Source organism: Schistocerca cancellata, chromosome 2 (assembly GCF_023864275.1).
Source record: "Schistocerca cancellata isolate TAMUIC-IGC-003103 chromosome 2, iqSchCanc2.1, whole genome shotgun sequence".
NCBI classification, from domain to species: domain Eukaryota; kingdom Metazoa; phylum Arthropoda; class Insecta; order Orthoptera; family Acrididae; genus Schistocerca; species Schistocerca cancellata.
The window spans coordinates 1074714121-1074734785 of record NC_064627.1 but is presented as its reverse complement, the minus strand read 5'-3'; the positions used below and the strand labels follow the sequence as shown (position 1 = coordinate 1074734785).

Genomic DNA, 20665 nt, shown 5'->3' with positions numbered 1-20665 from the left:
AAGTCAACCTCCAACAATTATTGTGCCGTCAACTGCATCGTCGTCTTCAGGTGAGAACCATTCACAGACGAAACCTGCACAATCTGTTAAGGGAAGATCATTTCAGAAGTCTTGGTTGATCAAATATACGTGGCTAGAATATGAAGCATCTACCCAAAAAGTTTTTTGCAAAACCTGCAAAGAGGCAATTGCCAAAAATTTATTAAAATTTTCTTAAAAAAAAAAAAGAAGATGCATTTACTTCCCTTGTATTTTCTAACTGGAAAAAGGCTTTGGAAAAATTCCTTCTTAATGAAAATACATTTACGCATAAAGAAGGTGTTCTGAAACTAAATTCTATCACTAACCGAAGTGTGGCCTCCCAATTGAATGAGCAGTTAGATAGTGATATGAAGAAAGGCAGTTTAGATCTTGAGACAATTTTTACTACAGTGCAATTTCTTTGCCAATAAGGACTAGCAATTAGAGGGCACGAAGATGTCCCACGATATTCAAAATGAGATCATTGATATACTAGGAAAGTCTGTTGAGAAAGGTATTGGCTTCAATGAAGAAGACTGAACATTTTTCTATTACAGTTGATGAAACAAGTGACTCTTCAATTCATGAGCAAGTGTCATTTTGTATTTGTACTGTCGATGATTCCCTAATCATCAACAAAGACTTTATTGGCTTATTCGAGAGCCCCAACACTGAATCACAAACTCTGCTTAGTATTTTAAAAGACGTTTTTGCTTGTCTCTATTTGTCAATGGATAACTTGAGAGGGCAGTGTTATGATGGTGCCTCAAATATGAGAGGTACGTTCAAAGGACTAAAAAAGTTAGTTTTGGATATATAACCAAAAGCACATTGCGTGCACTGCACTGCTCAGTTTAGACTTGGCAGTTGTAGACAGTCTCCGCCATCTTACATCTATGAGGGATATTATGGCTTTAGCCAATGACTTAATAAACACAGTAAGGGAATCCAACAAAAGGATGGGACTTTTCAGAAGCATACGCTGTGAGAGCACCAACGACCAAGCTGGTCTATGACCCCTCCGCCCAACTCAATGGACTATGTGAGCTGCTAGTATCTTGAGAATATTGAACAACTTTGAAGAACTTCTAGCATTTTTTGAAACATTTTCTGCAGAGGACAAACCAGAGGCAGGTTACAAATGTGCAGGCTACTTTGAGTCAATGTTACAATTCAAGACTTATTTTGACGTCTTTATCGCCATGCAATATACCCAGTAGAGGATGTCAATGAAGAAACTCAATGCCCTCATCTAAGTGTTGTTGATCTGGAAAAAATATATGAGGGGTTGATTTGTATATTGAGTGGAAGGCGTGATAGTTTTGAACACTTTTGGGAATTGTGTTTAAAAGAAAAACCTTCACAAGTTGATGATCCTTTGCTTCCTCGGAATCTAAGTATACCAAAGAAGTATGAAAACAACAAAGCCAGCTCACTGCACACTTTCAAAACCCCAAAGGAATACTACAAATTTATTTACATTGAAGTTTGTGAAATGGTGCAATCTTGCAATACCGAACGGATTGCTTCAACTGGACTCACACAGGTCATTGCAGTTGAACAAGAGTGCTTGCTTTTAGTAAACAGAGGTGAAACAAATTTGGAAAAATCAACTGAGATTTTCAAAAATGACCTAGACACACTTTAATATGTTAGCCGATATCACTAATAAAAAACAACTGGTCTTAAAAAACATGCGTAACTTAAGAAAGTACATTACACAAGAGCCTGCAGTTGGAGAAACGTTGTGTGAAGTAGTGAAGCGCATTAGCCTTCTCCAAGAGATTCCAATCACGACAGCAACAGCAGAACAGTCATTTAGCACCCTTAGGCGTCTGAAGTCACATCTCCAATCAACAAATGGACAGAAGCGATTTAACAACTTGGCTGTTCTTCATGCCCACTGAGATGTTTTGGATGAATTAGATATCCAACCAGTCATCATCAACGACTTTGTATTCAGTAATCCAGTCAGACGGTCGACATTTCCACCTTTCTAAAGACACTCTAGCCCTAAGAATGGCATTTAGAGCAACATTAAAAATCTTCATAAAAATAGAGAATTAAATACATACATAATGTTAAATTTTCAGTTTTGAAATATTACTATGTTACTATAGTACTGTATTAGTTATTTTCAAATAACTAACTATTTTTTAGGTTTAAGACCCAATTAAAACCTGCTATTTACATACTTTTTGACTGAAAGTATAAGGCATACTGTATTACAAGGTGTACAACTGTGCTTCCGCCATTTGCCGATAGGTGATGACAACGGTAAGTAGCGGTCAAAAGAAACAGACCGCAGACGTCAAGCAGTTAGCTCGGACCTCGGACAACATAACCTCATTCAAACATTAGTCTATTTGTGTCTGCGCCATAAAGCTGTTCTTGATCGAAAATGTCAGTTTATGGGTGTAATTCTCGTCATTTGCGGCAGGTGTTACTGTTTTGTTTCAATATGAAGAAAACAGCGGCTGAGTCTCATCGAATGCTCTGAAGTATGTATGATAATGATGCTATTAGTGAAAGAACATGTCATGAGTGGTTTCAACGCTTCAAGAACGGTGATTTTAACATCTTAGACTGGCTTCGTGGTGGAAGAGAGAAAGTTTTTGAAGACGTAGAATCGGAGACATTGCTGAGTGAAGACTCAAGTCAAACTCACGAAGAATTGGCATGATTAGTGGGAGTGACACAGCAAGCCATTTCAAAATGTCTCAGGCTATGGGCATGATTCAGAAAGAAGGAACTTGGGTCCCGTGTGAGCTGAAACCAACAGACATTGAACGGTGTTTGTGAACAGTTGCTTCAGAGGCAAAAATGGAAGGGGTTTCTGCATCGCATTGTGACCAGGGACGAAAAATGGGTTTATTATGATACCCGTAAATGCAAAAAATCGTGGAGATATCCCGGACATGCTTCCACGTCAACGGCCGAACTGAATATTCACGGCTCCAAGATCATGCTCTGCATTTGGTAGGACCAGCTCGGCATCGTGTACTACAAGGTGTTAAAACCAAGTGAAACAATCACAGGTGCTAGTTATCAAATGCAATTAATGCATTTGAACAGAGCATTAAAAGCCAAACAGCCGCAATACAGCAAGAGGCACGATAAAGTGATTTTGCAGCATGACAACGCTTGACCCCACGTTTCAAAAGAGGTCAAAACATACTTGGAAACGTTAAAATGGGAAGTCCCACCCCACCTGCTGTATTGTTCAGACATTGCTCCTTCTGACTATCACCTGTTTAGATCAGTGGAGCATGGCCTAACAGACCAACACTTCCGATCTCATGAAGAAGTCACAAATTGGATTGATTCGTGGATTTGTACACTGCCCAAAAGATGGGAGGAAGTAGTGGCCAGCGATGGAAAATATTTGAATGATACATGTCTAACCAATTTGTTTAATTAAAGCCTCAAACGTTGTGGAAAAAACAGCAGAAGCAAAGTTCTACAACCTCTGACTTTATTAACTGTATTAAAGCATTAACTCTGAGATATTGTTTTTATTTAATGAACCCCGAGCCTTATTCAAAGTAAGCTTAAATTACCTATTTCACTTATTAATCAAAGTGCTATTACTGTGCAACAGCAATATTTTATGTTTTATTCTTTTAATGATAGTTTAGGATTTATTTAAATATAATTTCAGTCTTTTCAGAGCTATATATTCACTGCTCTGTAATAGTATATAAGCATGATTATTACTTTACATTAAATTAGCTTTTTACAAAAATACTGTGTGTGTTTATGTTTTGTTTCTTTTTTCAAAGTCAAAAAATGTGTCAGGTTTTAGGGTTTCCCAGAGTGTCAAGTTATCGAGAGTCCAGTTTCCGGCGATCTAATGTTGATCATAGGACTAAAATGCTTAAAGAACTTTAAAACTCACTATCTTTCATCTAAAATTTAGAAAGTTTCCCGGGGCAAGACCCCCAGTATGGGCCCCTCCAATATTTTTTATAAGTCGGCGCCCCTGTGAAGAGGTATCATCATGAGTGCCCTAGGGAAGTATGCTGGGACCCTTGCTTTTCATGTTGTATATTAATGACCTCGCAACAATATCAACAGTAACCTCAGTCTTTCTGCAACTGATGCAGTCATCTATAATGAAGCGCTGTCTGAAAGAAACTGCATAAGATTTCAAATTGGTGCAAAGATTGGCAACTTACTTTAAATGTTCAAAAATGTAAAATTGTGCACTTCCCAAAACAGAAACACATAGCATCCTCAGACTATAACACCTATGGGTCACAGTCGTAATCCATCAACTCTCACAAATACCGAGGCGAAACATTTTGTAGGGATATGAAATGGAATAATCAGATATGCTCAGTTGTGGGTAAAGCAGGTGGTATATTTCGGTTTATTGGTAGAATACAGAGGAAGTGCACTCATTCTACTAAGGAGATTGCTTACAAGTCAATCATGCCACTGGATCTAGAATATTGCTGAAGCACTTGGGACCCATATGAAATAGGACTAACAGGGGATATTGAATGTATACACAGAATGGCAGCATGAATGGTCGCAGGCTTGTTTGATCTGTGGGGGAGCAGATATATGTAATTATCCTGAGAAAGTCTACTAATAAAGGTTCAAGAACTGGCTTTAAATGATGACTCTAGGAATATACTAAAATTCCCTACATATCACTCACATAGATATCAGGAGGATAGATTAGAATAATTACGGCACGCACAGAGGCATTCTTCCCACACTCCATATGTGAATGGAACGGGAAGAAACTCTAATAACTGGTACAGTGGGATGTACCCTCTGCCATGCACTTCACAGTGGTTTGCAGAATACAGATGCAATGTAGATGCATACTGTTGCCTAACTGGCTATGACCAATGATAATGAATTGCCAACAACAGCAAACAACAAAAATCCACTGACACTGTATGTGCACTTCAGCCTATCATTCATCTGCAGGGGAACGGCTGTCTGAACTCACTTTTTTGTTCAATTATACACATGAAATATTCTATAAAATGCAAATAAACCCTTCATACATGTCATGTTTAGCACAATAAATGACCATTAAGAAGTTAATATACACAGCTCCAATCATTTCTTTCATTAATCTTCCCATCAGTTAGGGTCCTAACCCCAACTCCTCCACCCTTATACACCACCTCCTTTTCACCTCTTAGGAAATTTCACAGTGCTTTTTGCAGATCTCTTTTGGTTGTAAGCTGCTTTTTCTTTCCAGTTCCTCAACTACCTAGCATTCTAATGACTTTCCCCTTTCACACACAACTGTGCTTCATATTTCATTGCTAAGCCTTCTCTACAGTCTTTTTCCTTTTTTTTGTTTCTGTTTCTGAACTTCCTTCTCCCCTCTGTTCTTTTACCTCTCATGCAGATCACAGATTTCTTTCAAGATTCTGTAATAATGCTCTTATTCCTAGGTCAATATTGGTCAAAATTTCTAGGAGTCCATTTCTTTAAGCATGTGTGTTATATCATGTGGCAGCACTGGAGATATATTTCCTTTTCTTATTCTAATTTTTCGTAGGCCCCACATTTTTAGACTGTACAAATATGACTATTTTTAATTATTTTAGATTTCTGCCATCAAAACAATGTGATTAAAATTACATCTTTAAACCATGTATTTGCAAGCATCAAATGTGGTTCCCTGATTATTGCAACAACAAAGGTGTGTGTAAATTATGGTTCATCATCATCTCTGGCAATATTTACTATTTGAGTAAATCTAATAAACATCGCAAAATTAATACAATAATGGGAAAACAAGGCAGATGGACAGAAATAACGATGTGCCATGAGGCAATGGTTCACCCTATATAAAAATGTTGAATCTGAAGGTGATATTGGCTGCCACATTTTTTAACACACAAATTACAAAATGACACTAGAATTAATTAGTTTGTTACATGTTCAACAATTTATTTGTACATAATATGAAAACTCTACTCACCAAGCAATGGCAGGGGAACACACACATAAACTATTACAAACTTTCTGAGCCAGTGGCTGCTCCTCCTCCTTGCAGAAGAGTTGAAGGGGAAGGGAAAGGAAGAGGGGTGAAGGAAAAGGACTGGAGAGTTTTAGGGAAAGTAGTACAGTTCAGAAAAGTCTCCTAGAACCCCAGGTCAGGGGAGACTTACCGGACGGGATGAGAAGGGAAGACTGATTATTGGGAACTACTCCGGACGAGATTTGAAAACAGAGCTTAAAGGTGGAAGACAGAGTAATACACAATCAGGGATAACAACCAAAACATTGTGCAGGAGTTAATAAGACTGACAAGCTAAGCACACTGTATGTAACAGAGGTGGGAGGGGGATGGCGAAAAATAAATGAGTCAGAAAACGAAAGACTTAGGAAACTAAAATGTAGTGAAGAAAGGAGTAGTTACTGTGAATAAATGCTGAGACAGAAGGAGTTAACACAATTTAAGGCCAGGTTGGGGGTGAGAACCAAAGACATATTGCAATGCTAGTTCCCACCTGTGGGTTCTGAGAAGCTGGTGTCTGGGGGAAGAATCCAGATGGTGTGTGTGGTGAAACAGGCACCAATGTCATGATTGTCATGTTGTACAGCATCTCTGCAACAGGATATTGTGTGCAGCCTGTGTACACCCTCTGCCTATGCCCACTCATCCTGACTGATAACTTGGTGGTCATCACGATTATGCAGAAGGCTGAACAGTGTTTACATGATAGCTAGTATATGACTTGTGTCATTTCACAGGTGGCTCTCCCTTTGATAATATATGTTTTGCTAGTTACAGGGCTGGAACAGGTGGTGATAGAAGGACGCATAGGGCAAGTCTTGAAGAGGGGAGGGTCACAGGGGTAGGAGCCATAGGGTATGGAGATGCATGCAGGAGGAGGAAAGGGTCTGACAAGGATGTTGCGGAGATTGGGAGAGTGACGAAAAGCTATTCTAGGTGTGGCAGGAAAAATCTCCAACAGAATGGATCTCATTGCAGGGCATGATTTTAGGAAGTCATGGCCTTATCGAAGTAGCTGATACATATATTCAAGACCAGGATAATACTGGGTGACAAGTGGTGTGCTCCGAAGTTGTTTTTTGGAGGGATCAGCAGTACCAGGATTGGATGTGATGGCCTACAAAATCTGCCTTTGAACTAGGCTGTTGGGATAATTACATCCAATGAAAGCTGAAGTGAGAGTGGTGATGTACTGCTGTAAAGAGTCTGCATCCAAACAAATATGTTTGCCTCCAATGCCAAGGCTGTATGGGAGGGAACATTTAACATGGAAAGGATGGCAGCTGTCAAAATGTAAGTACTATTGTTAGTAGGTTTGATGTGGACAGAGGTGTGTAGCTCGCCTTCGGTGAGGATGAGATCAACATCAAGGAAAGTGGCATGGGATTCGGAATAGGATAATGTGAAATTTAATGGGAGAAGGTATTTCAAGATTCCGGGAATTTTAACGTCACCCTCACCATGAGTCCATACAGCAAAGATGTCATCTAAGTATATGAATCAAAGCCGGGGCTGAAGACTTATGGATTCCAGGAAAGCCTCCTCCAAGTGACCCATGAAAAGGTTGGCATAGGAAGGAGCCATCCTCGTTCCCATGGCTGTACCCTTGATGTGTTTGTATGTCTGCCCCTCAAAGGCAATGTAATTGTTGGCAAGTATAAAGTTGATTAAGGTGAGCAATAAGGGCGTCATAGAATTGGAATCAGGTGGAAATTGACTGAGGAACATTCAGTAGACAGACCATGTACATGAGGCACAGATTTCAGATCTTGGAAATGGTTGGTATCTATAATATAGGAGGGAAGTCTTTGAACTTTGTTGATCAACTAAGGTAGATATACGTTCAGTGAGTGCTTTGAAGTCGGCAACAATGGGGTGGCCAGGATGATTGGGTTTGTGCTTAGGAAGAATGTAAAAGGTGGGGGTGCGTGGTTTGGTGGGATAAGAAGTTCTACGTATTGAAGTGTAGGTCCTCGTGAGGGGCCTGATGTTTTTTAGAAGGGACTGCAGGTCAGTTTAAATCAGAGGTATGGGATCTTGATGGCAGATGCTGTAAGTAGAGGTGTTGGACAGCTGTCTTATACCTTCACTGACATACTCCTGGCAGTCAAGTAACACAGTGGTAGATCCTTTGTCTGCTGGGAGGATAATGACTGAGTCATCAGCTTTTAGGGAACGTAGAGCCTGGAGTTCTGCAGAGGACAAGCTATACAACATGATAGTCATGACCTCTGTGCCTGTTTTATCACATGCACCATCTGGATTTTTCCTCCGGACACCAGTTTCTCAGAACTCCACAGGTGGGAACTATCGGTACAACATCCACAGGGCCTTAATTTACATAATTTCTGCCATCTCAGCATATCTTCACAGTAACTACTCCTTTCTTCACTCCATTTTACCTTCCTACACCTTTCATTTTCTGATTCGTCTGTTTTTTGTTGTCCCTCTCCCACTTCCGTTACATACACTGCACTTAGCTTGTTACTCTTATAAACTCATGCACAGTGTTTTAGTAGTTATCTCTGTCTTGCATATTACCCTATCTCCAACTTTTGAGCTCTCAGGTTTTCGAATCTCGTCTGGTGCAGTTCCAACAATCAACCTTTCCTTCTCATCATATCTGGTAAGTCTCCCCTGACTCGAGGTTCTGGGTGACTCTTCTGAACTGTACCCCTTTCCCTACACCTCTCCAGTCCTTTTCCTTCACCCCTTTTCCTTGCCCTTCAACTCTCCTATCTGGAGGAGGAGCCACTGGCTGTGAAAGTTTGTAATAGTTAATCCTTGGGTGCGTGTTCCCCTACCATCAATTGGTGAGTAGATTTTTTATCTGTATGGTTATATTATCAATATTTGATTATTTTCTTTGTGAAATTATTTGTACAGCATGATTGGAATGTATTCGCTTGCACGCTATTTAACACAGTCTGGATTTAGATAAGACTCCAAGCTAACAACTGAAAGGTACAATTTTTATTATACGTAGGAAATATTTTCATTAAAAACAGATGTATGTGGTTTAATGTCTGTCTTTTCTGGGAAGTTAAAATGACAAAGTTCTTGGATTTCAAACATGCAAGTTCATTGACATTTCCACAAGTGCCGCTACCATCATCATCTAGCCCACCATCTTTGCCAGATGCAGCAAGTTGGGTTGCCCATTACTTCTGAACATACAGGAGGAAATATCTGCAACAACAAAAGCTTGATTCAGGCTAGGAGGTGTGCTCAAACAGCCTGACGGTAGAGGTAAATGCTAGCAAAAGCAGGTAGTATGGGTTCAAGTTCTGGCTTGTCACAATTTTACATTACATTGAAATTCAGTGTTTTCTGCATGTACTTCAATGATACAATTTCATTCAATTCATCCTCAATGATTTTGATGTAGGTAGGCTTTATGCCTACCCAGCCAGCAACCAACATTACATCCGAGGGACACTATCACGTAACTCTTACAGGCCAACCTTCCCATAGACAGACACGACTTGGCATTACCTCAACTGGTTACCAGAAGGCATTTTAGGTGCTGACAGAGGTAACTGGCACCACAATTCTATTTCCCTCCAACATGACAAAGTAGTGCCTGCAGTATCCTGGCACTCTAGCAACTTCGTTCCAAGTGGGGCTTCCTAGGGCAGGTGCCAATTCCACCAATCACGAGCCACCACAACAACTCTGCTCGTTTCGTGCCTGTGGTCAGTTAGTCGACTTAAGATTTCTTGTCTGTTTCTATCCCAGATATCACTGTGCTTCCTCATATGGAACTTCGAAACTGGACTGTCCTTTGGGGACAGTACCATATACCAAGTGCAAGTGTACAAAAAATGTGGCCTATCCCTTTGGGACTTGATCCTTTGCTAGTACAGTGCATGCTCACTAGTTAGTGATATTCTCTACCAGTATTTGTTTCTTCCTAAAGGCCTTCAGAATTAGACCATAATTAGTGAGAAGTGATTGGTCTTAGTTCAGACCTTTGTCCTCTCTAATAATATAACTTATTTCCACATTCAAGAACAGATTTCCTTTCTCAAGTAAAGGCTGTCTTTCCAAAGTAATTAATGCTTAAATTGTTTTTAACATGTATCAGAGAATACATTCTCTTTTGTTAAATAAACTTTGTTCTACCAAATCTACGAGAGCATTTCTTGTCCCCCAAACCAGACTATTACAACAGATTTCACCCATTTCATATCAGAGATTATAATTAGTTGAAATAATAGTAACAGAGCAGAAATAACATTTTTTTTAAAAAAAAAAAAAAAAGATAACTTCACAAAAAGGAACATCATGCTTTATTGAGAAGCAGCGCAAAAGCTTTGAGAAAGTGAGACTACACTATTCTTGTTATCATATAGAATAAAATTTGATTCTCTTAGTGGTGTTGATGGCAGGAGGGAGGGGTGGTGCTCACTGAATAGAAGAAAACAATTATAATTATGCATGTAGGTTCACACATATACATTTTCTAAGAGCTTACTTCAGCAACTGGAAAAAATTAACTACAACCTCATACATGATTACATCTATGGTGAAATTTGCTGTCAGCAGTTCATTCATGTTTGAGAATAAACAAGATATTTGCAAAGAGAATTAAAGAATGAAAAAAAAATATCTCCATTGCCCTTATAGGAACTCCTACTTTTCCTTGAAAGGAGTGAAACACACAGAAATAAAAGTGTTCTACAAATCACACATTCATATGATGCCTGTCACATCATCATCCTGATAACTGGCAATGACCAAAAGGCTTACAATGATTAAAAAGTTATCTAAAATCTATATTTATAACTATTTACAAATGAGAAAAAAGCAGTACTAATTGGACACACAGTGTAACGTAAATTTAAATCTACATGGAAAGCCAGAAAATAAGGAAAGACTAGAGTGCAAAAGTTGAAAAATAAACAATAATTACACAGAAACTGAAAAACAGAAAATATTTAGCAAAAGCTATCTCCAAGGACTACCTGAACAAACATCCCAGGAACTGAGTCAAATGGTATTCCCTTCCTCTATCTCCCCTAATATTCTTTTAATTTATCCATACATACATACATACGAGGTCTGTTAAAAAAATTCCGGAACATTCATAATATTGCACCAATGGTGAGCTGGAGTGAAATGCAGTTGGCATCCCTGCACATACCTGTGCTTAATGTGTAACTGCCAGAAGTTTCATTGCTGTATGTCTGTTAGTTATTGTTCACTGCTGTATCAAGTAGAATGTTGTGTCACACACTTTGTGAATTTCGAGATGGCAGAGTTAGAGCAGCAACGCGTCTCCACTAAATTTTCTGTGAAACTCAAGAAAACCTTTACAGACACACACCAAATGATGCAGGAAGCCTATGGTGGTTAATGCTTAAGCTATTCAGTGTTATGAATGGTTCACATAGTTTAAAAATGGCCTGACTGAACTTAAAGATGACCCTTGTTCAGGATGCCTTTCGACATCTACCGACGATCCTCATGTCAGGAACATCAATGAAGTTGTGCATGCCAATCGAAGACTCGCTGTCTGAGAGATTTTAGAAGAATGTAACATTTTGGTACGATCATGTCATGAAATCCTGACACAGCATCTTGGAATGCATTGTGTTGCTGTCAAGTTTGTCCCACAGCTCATGAATCACAACCAGAAAGATCTTCATCTCACAATCTGTGAAGAGCTTTTGGATCATGAAAATCACAATGACATGTTCCTTAAAAGATTCATAACTGGTGATAAGACGTGGTCTACAAGATCAAAAAAAGCTCATCAGGTCATATCAAATGTCAAAGCCATGCTGATAGTTTTCTTTGACTTTGAAGGAATTCGTGACATAGGGACAAACTGTTAATCGATGGTATTATCAGGACATGTTGTGACGCTTGCAAGAAAATGATTGAAGGAAGTGCCTTGAAATGTGGTGAGACTATCCGTGGCTCTTGCATCACGATAACGCACCTGCGCATTCATCCCTGTTGGTGCATGACTATTGCACAAAAAACAAAATCACTGTGCTGCTGCACCCTCTGTACTCTCCAGACCTGACCCCTGTGGGCTTTTTTTATTTCCAAAGTTGAAAACCCTTTAGCAAGGATGAAGATTTGCAACAACAGACAAGATAAAAGAAATTTAACTAAACAAACAATGTTTTTTGCCTTGTTTCACAATTTCATTATCAATGTTACTGCACAACCTAGGTTTTTGATTAAAAGCCTGTTTTCAAGTACATTACTGATTTCAAAGATGGTGATGCACAGATAAACATGATGACAAGGCAAAGGTAATCATCTCAACTTCTTAAGGTATCAATCCACAGCTTAATGTAAAATTACGTCAATGAACACTTAACAAATTACTTACATAATTCGGCAATTACACTAACATGACAGGACTAAGTTATGCATCAGCCACAATCTTAACTACGATGGACTGGAGCCCAAAGTTCGCTTCTATCCCCCTATCATCTAAAAGGGATGAATAATTGAATTGGGTTTGTCCATTTAATGATAGGTGTGGGATGTACACATCTATCTTTTAACTTCAAAAATTTCCAATTGGTTGAGTTTAGCCCCCTTTTCCTCTGTGTGTAAGACTTGTACATCTATTATGTATTTGTCGTTATTGTTCAGGCAATGTTCCACAAAGGCTGAATCAGGCTTCTTCAATCTCCAGCTTCTGTGATGTTCTTTAAGCCTAGTGCAGATTGACCTCTCCAACTGTCCAACGTTGCAAGACACTCATGGCACGTGATTTCATAAACCCCACTTTTTGTGATGGCTGGTTGTTTGTCTTTTGCATTGAACAAGCAACTATCTGTTGTCTGAAGGAGACTGAAGGAGACAGAAAAATGTTACTTATCCTATTTGATGTTTTCCCTACAAACAGTAATCTGCACCATTTCTTTTCCAGTTTATCTGTATTTTTCATTGGGGACAGTACGGACCTGGTTTGGTTCTTCATCTTTTTACCTAAAATTTTATCAATAATGTTGGGATATAATTGATTATTTGTGGCTATTGTTTTTATTGTGTTAAGTTACTGGTCAAAGTCTTCTTGGGACATAGGGACTGAAAGGAGACAGTGGATCATGTGGTAGAATGCTGCATTTATAGGTTGTACGATGTTAAGAGTGTGTTGAAACATATTATTATTTTTCTTTTCTAATATATAAGCTATATGTAAACTGAATGAGCTCTAATCCAAAGACACCTAACGAGTTGTTTTGGTTTGATACATCTTTAAATATCTGTATGAAACAAAATAAGAAATAAGCTCTTCAGTTTATTAATTCATGTATCTTCATCCATTTGTTTCGAGAAGTGGGAGCGTATGGATGTATGCTTGGATCTGTCATGCCAGCATTGTTAAAAAATGTGTATTTTAACCATTCATTAAAAGTATTATACAAAGTTATCCAATCTGTTCATCATTTCACTCGTTGCCAAGATCCTGCATCAAGAGGTTCAGTGCAGACAAGAATAATTCATGCAGTACCTGCAGGAGCATCTCTTCATCATCGACGTTGTCACACTGAAGACTAAACACAATGGAATTAATGTGAAAGTAATGACTCTGAGCTGATAGGCACCTGCTGAACTTGGTTTCCTTATACTAAAAATATTGTGCTTTGTGTGACAGAGTGGCAATTTCGATGGTTGCGGTGATTATTTGGTACTGCACACTACTGGAAGCAGCAGTACATAATACAGGTTATGTTTATTGACCTTGAATGTACTGATATTAAAGGTCTGTTGATACTGGTATCAGGTAAAGTTAACCCAAGATTGTGCACAGATTCATAAATTAACTATTCTTTCCAATCAATTTTTCCAATTATTCAAGCAATTATTAATCCATTTCCACATCCCTATTCAGGAGGCAGCCAGGATGAATGTGTCAGTGAAGGAGTCTTTTCGGTAAATTTTAAATTTATGGTTACTATCTTCCATCTTTAAGCTACTGTTCAGGAAATTTATGTGCCCCCCCCCCCCTCAACTCCATGCTGACCTTTAAGTTACGGTGCCACTGGTCCATATTTTCCACAAATTTGTGGAGTTGTCTATGGGAACATTTCCACATACAAAGAATGACATCTACATATCTGTATCAATACAGAACATGTTTTTCCTGTGGTTCCCTCTTAAGAAAATCAGTCTCCCACTTACTTGTCCACTAGTAAGAGTGATAAAGGTTAGCCCACTGCCAGACCATCTGCTTGCTGATAATAGCTCCCTTGAAAACAGAAATAATTTTGATTTAAACAACATTCCACTGCACTAACAATGCTCAGTTGCTCTTCTGGATTAATGATGTGTGAATACAATGATTGTGACAATATCTACACAGTCTTTCACTGGAATACATGTGAACAAGCTATGCACATCAAGAGAGCCTAATTTTGCATTTATTGGAACCTTAACATCTATCACCTTGCTCACTAAATCCAAACTGTTCTAATGCTATATTTGCCACTGAATTACAATTTCTTCTTCAAGATGGTGTTGATCCACCTGGCAATCTTGTGTACTGGAGCTTGTATTGCTAATACCACAGGATGAATTGGCACTTCTGATTTAGTGTCCTAGGGTTCATTTGCAGAATGCTCTGACAGACACATTCAGAAAAGATTGAGCATTTGTTTACTACCTGCTTAGCGTGATCATCGTAACTAGCTGCTGTGTGTGTGTGTGTGTGTGTGTGTGTGTGTGTGTGTGTGTAGTTTTTGTAGCTGCACTGACTCTGAAAAAAATCTTCTGCTTTGCTTGTATAGTCTGTTTTATTTAACAGCATTACAGTCTGTTATATATATGTTTTATAGGGATTTCATCAAATAGGTTAAGTAACAATTTGAAGGCAAATGGTTTCTCTGTTTTTTCCTCTGTCCCTCAAACAATAGGTAGCTGCTTGTTCAATGCAAAAGACAAACAACCAGCCATCACAAAAAGGAGCCTTTATAAAATCATGCTGTGAGTGTCAGCATTGCTACATTGGGCAGACCGGGAGCTCAACCACGCATAAAGAACATCACACAATTAAGCCTCTGCAGAACACTGCCTGAAGAATAATCACAAATAAATAATAAATGTATGAATTTTACACACACACACACACACACACACACACACACACACACACACACACACACACAAGAAATGGGACCTAAACTCAACCAATTAGAAATTTTAGAAATTAAAAGACAGGTTTGTACATCCCCTCACCAATCATTAAACAAGCAAACCCAATTCAGTAGTTCACCTCTTTTAGATGAGTTTAGTCATGTCATGTTAGAGTAATTGCTGAATGTGCAATTATGTACATAATTTGTTAAAAAATGTTCACTGAAATAATTTTAAATTAAGCAGTCCGCCTGCTTAGCCGAGTGGTTACATGCTTGCCTACCATGCAGCGGGCCAGGTTCGATTCCGGGCCAGGTTGGAGAATTTCTCCGCTCGTGTACTACATCTACATTTATACTCTGCAAGCCAACGGTGTGCGGCGGAGGGCACTTTACGTGCCACTGTCATTACCTCCCTTTCTTGTTCCAGTCGTGTATGGTTCGCGAAAAGAACCACTGCCGGAAAGTCTCCATGCATGCTTGAATCTCTCTAATTTTACATTCGTGATCTCCTCAGGAGGTATAAGTAGGGGGAAGCAATATATTCGATACCTCATCCAGAAACGCACCCTCTCGAAACCTGTACAGCAAGCTACACTGTGATGCAGAGCGCCTCTCTTGCAGAGTCTGCCACTTGAGTTTGCTAATCATCTCCGTAATGCTATCACGCTTACCAAGTAACCCTGTGACGAAACGTGCCGCCCTTCTTTGGATCTTCTCTATCTCCTCTGTCAACCAGACCTGGTGCGGATCCCACACTGATGAGCAATACTCAAGTATAGGTTGTCTTCCTGCATTTCGCTGCAATTTTCTAATGTTGCAACTTCTCTGTATACTACAGCATCAGCCATGAAAAGCCGCATGTAACTTCCAACACTATCTACTAGGTCACTTATATATATATTGTGAAAAGCAATGGTCCCATAACACTCCCCTGTGGCACGCCAGAGGTTACTTTAACGTCTGTAGACATCTCTTCATTGAGAACAACATGCTGTGTTCTGTTTGCTAAAAACTCTTCAATTCAGCCACACACCTGGTCTGATATTCTGTAGGTTCTTACTTTGTTTATCAGGCGACAGTGCGGAAACTGTATCGAACGCCTTCTGCAAGTCCAGGAAAATGGGAGCCTGTATCTAATATTTTCTGGGTCTCATAAACAAATAAAATAAGTTGGGTCTCTCACAATTGCTGTTTCCGGAATCCATGTTGATTCCTACACAGTAGATTCTCAGTTTCCAGAAATGACATGATACGCGAGCAAAAAACACATTCTAAAATTCTACAACAGATCAATATCAGAGATATAGGACTACAGTTTCGCGCATCTGCTCAACGACCCTTCTTGAAAACTGGAACTACCTGTGCACTTTTCCAATCATTTGGAACCTTCCATTCCTCTAGAGACTTGCGGTACACAGTTGTTAGAAGGGGGCAAGTTCTTTCGCGTACTCTGTGTAGAATTGAACTGGTATCCTGTCAGGTCCAGTGGACTTTCCTCTGCTGAGTGATTTCAGTTGCTTTTCTATTCCTTGGACACTTATTTCGATGTCGGCCTTTTTTTTTTTTGTTTGTGTGAGGATTCAGAGAAGGAACTGCAGTGCGGTCTTCCTCTGTGAAACAGCTTTGGAAAAAGGTGTTTAGTATTTCAGCTTTACACGTGTCATCCTCTCTTTCAACGTCATTATTATCCCAGAGTGTGTGGATATGCTGTTTCAATCCACTTACTGATTTAACGTAAGTGTGGTGTCACCGCCAGACACCACACTTGCTAGGTGGTAGCCTTTAAATCGGCCGCGGTCCGCTAGTATATGTCGGACCCGTGAGTCACCACTATCAGTGATTGCAGACCGAGCGCCGCCACACGGCAGGTCTAGAGAGACATCTTAGCACTCGCCCCAGTTGTACAGCCGACTTTGCTAGCGATGGTTCACTGACAAATTACGCTCTCATTTGCCGAGACAATAGTTAGCATAGCCTTCAGCTACGTCATTTGCTACGACCTAGCAAGGCACCATTATCATTTGCTATTTATCTTGTGATGCATGTACCGTCAGACCGATGTTCACCAATTATGGATTAAAGTTAAGTATTCCAGAAGTTACAACCTTTATTACTAAACTCAACTCCTATAACTGTTCCAGACCTCACGCCAGCCTGCGTGAGCTTAACGCGTGCCTTTTGGCTACCAATCATAGTGGCTTGGCTGTCTTGCCAAGTCACAACAGTAAGACCAGAACTTCTTAGGATTTTCTGTGTTGTGTTGTCCTCATCATTTCATCCTCATCACCGGCACAGAAGTTGCCCAATGTGGCGTCGACTGAAATAAGACTTGCAGTCGGCGGCCCAACTTCCCCAGATGGGGCCTCTCAGCCAACAATGCCACATGCTCATTTCATTTTACATTAAGCTATGGATCCATACCTTAAGAAGATGAGATGATTATTTTTGCATTGTCATCAAGTTTGTCTGTGCATTATCTTTGGGCATCAGTAACCTACTTGAAAACGGACTTATAACCCGAAATCTAGGTTGTGCAGTAACATTAATAATAAGACTGTTAAACAAAGCAAAAAACAGTGTTTGTTTAGTTAATTAACAGTGTTTCACCAAGAACTGACAATTGATTCAATTAAAATAAAAGAAAATTTGCAGACAGCACTTCACACAATCCAGCAAGAACTGTACCAAGACCGCTTTTGAAAATGGAAAAGGCATTGGGAGTAGTGTATCAATTGTGGAGGAGAATATTTTGACGGAGACCCTGCAACATAAGTAAAAGGCAATTGTAGAAAAATTTTGTGGTTGAAGTTCTGGAATTTTTTGAGCACACCTCACAGGTCCTTTAATTCCTTGTCACATTCCTCCCTCATTTTATTTTCCCATTCCTGCCTATTTCTCCAGTGTAAGCTCTTTTTGGGAGATGCCATGTTACATTCCCTCAAGGCCATCTCTGCTTTCATCCCCTCTTGTGAGGCAACATTTTCTTCTAAGGGCTCATGAAATGTGTTCCGTGCATCTGTTTCTGATTGTAGGCAGTTTGAAAGCAAGTGCTCATAAAAACAACACAATTATCTCCATTTGTTGTTCCTGGGAGTGCTACAAAAAGTGCACAAACTTGCAGCCCAGACTGTCCAGTGACAGACAGTACGGGACAATACTCTAACTGAAGGCTGAGTGTTAACACAACCCCTCAAAGAACTTTTGGAGATGACAAAGGTGACAGATACTAAAAGATTTGTTTACTTTAGCCATAAGCTACCAAGCATTTACCAGAAGGGTTTGGCTTACTCTCTTCATTTGCTGCAAACGTTTCCACTGCATAATGGCATTTGCTGAAGCCATGGTTTCTATCACAAATGTGACGGTAATGAAGCTGAAATAATAAGAAATGATAATTATAGGCTGCAATCAGTCAAACGAGACATGATAACCAGAACAGAATAACTGTAATAATAATAATAATAATAATAATAATAATAATAATAATAATAATAATAGTAGTAGTAGTAGTAGTAGTAATTACAGATTTCTGTAGTTGTATATATACGTTTGGATGTAGCTGCATTGCATTAATGTACTGGTGGATATTGTGTGGTATGACTCCTGTAGTTGATAGTATAATTGGTATGGTGTCAACTTTATCCTGGTGCCACATGTCTGCCTTCCTCAGCCAGTTGGATGTATTTTTCAATTTTTTCTCCTGTTTTCATCTGTATATTTGTTGTATTGGGTATGGATATTTCGATTAGTTGTGTTAATTTCTTCTTTTTATTGGTGAGTATGATGTCAGGTTTGTTATGTGGTGTTTTATCTGTTATAAAGGTTCTGTTCCAGTAAAATTTTATTCATCATTCTCCAGTACATTTTGTGGTGCATACTCGCATGTGGGAACATGTTGTTTTATTAGTTTATGTTGTATGGCAAGTTGTTGATGTATTATTTTTGCTACATTGTCATGTCTTCTGGGGTATTCTGTATTTGCAATATGACATATACCGTACAGTTAAAAGGAAGTCACGCTTGATCAATGTCTGCGTCACTCACTACACTAAATATACACGCTAGGCAGAGATCAGAACCAACCAACACACAGAAGAAACCCACAAAACCAGCATGGCAACACAGGCTACATATCAGAATAAAAAAACTGAGAAAAGACATCGGACAGCTAACACAATTTATAAGAAATTAAATGTCAGGAAAAAAACGTAAAAGGTTAGGTAAAATCTCACAACAAGAAGCGATAGAGCAATTAGATGAAAAGAAGCAGAAATAACCAGCATTGGCCAAACGACTTAGAAGACACAAAAAAAGTGAAAATAGAAGGAAACAAAACCAAACACTCAACACAAACCAAAAGAAATATTACCAGACAATAGATAACACACACATTAAAATAGACAATCCACCAAGCATAACAGACATGGAACACTTCTGGAGCAACATATGGTCAAACCCAGTATAACATAACAGGCATGCACGGTGGATACAAGCAGAAACAGACACATACAAGATGATGCCACAAATGCCTGAAGTGATAATTTTGCAACATGAAGTCACCCAGGCAATTAATTCTACTCACAATTGGAAAGCCCTTGGAAAAGATAAAATACCAAATTTCTGGCTAAGGAAGTTTACCTCAACACATTCACATCTAACTTAATTATTTAACAATATGAATATAATAGAGGGAAACATTCCACGTGGGAAAAATATATCTAAAAACAAAGATGATGAGACTTACCAAACAAAAGCGCTGGCAGGTCGATACACACACAAACATACACACAAAATACAAGCTTTCGCAACAAACAGTTGCTTCATCGGGAAAGAGGGAAGGAGATGGAAAGAATTTTGTGTGTATGTTTGTGTTTGTTTGTGTGTCTATCGACCTGCCAGCGCTTTTGTTTGGTAAGTCTCATCATCTTTGTTTTTAGATATATTAATTATTTAACAGTTACATTGCAGACCCATACACATTCCCTGATACACTTACACATGGAATAACTGATCTGAAACAAAGATCAAGCAGACACAGCAAACCCAGCTAAATATCGCCCCATAACATGCCTACCAACAATATACAAAATATTAACTTCAGCCATTACACAGAAATTAATGACACATACAACACAGAACAAAATTATAAATGAAGAACAAAAAGGCTGTTGCAAAGGAGCACGAGGATGTAAAGAGCAACTGATAATAGACGCAGAGGTGACATATCAAGCTAAAACTAAACAAAGGTCACTACACTATGCACACATTGATTACCAAAAAGCTTTTGATAGTGTACCCCACTCATGGTTACTACAAATATTGGAAATATACAAAGTAGATCCTAAATTGATACAGTTCCTAAACATAGAAATGAAAAATTGGAAAACCACACTTACTATATAAGCAAATTCAAATAATATCACATCACAGCCAATTCAGATTAAGCGTGGAATATACCAAGGAGACTCATTAAGTCCTTTCTGGTTCTGTCTTGCTCTGAACCCACTATCCAACATGCTAAATAATACACATTATGGATACA

The 20665-nt window shown here is 39.0% G+C and overlaps 1 protein-coding gene across 2 annotated transcripts in view; it reads right to left on the bottom strand.

Moving 5' to 3' along the window:
- Nucleotides 1-20665, bottom strand: part of LOC126163075 (transmembrane protein 104 homolog) — a 97143-nt gene that overhangs the window by 62367 nt on the left and 14111 nt on the right. The window contains exon 3 of one of the 2 annotated variants that reach the window (XM_049919980.1): nt 18394-18496. In XM_049919980.1, the coding sequence (XP_049775937.1) occupies nt 18394-18496 (103 nt within the window). The remainder of the gene's footprint in view (nt 1-18393; nt 18497-20665) is intronic. The other variant, XM_049919981.1, reaches the window with a different exon arrangement.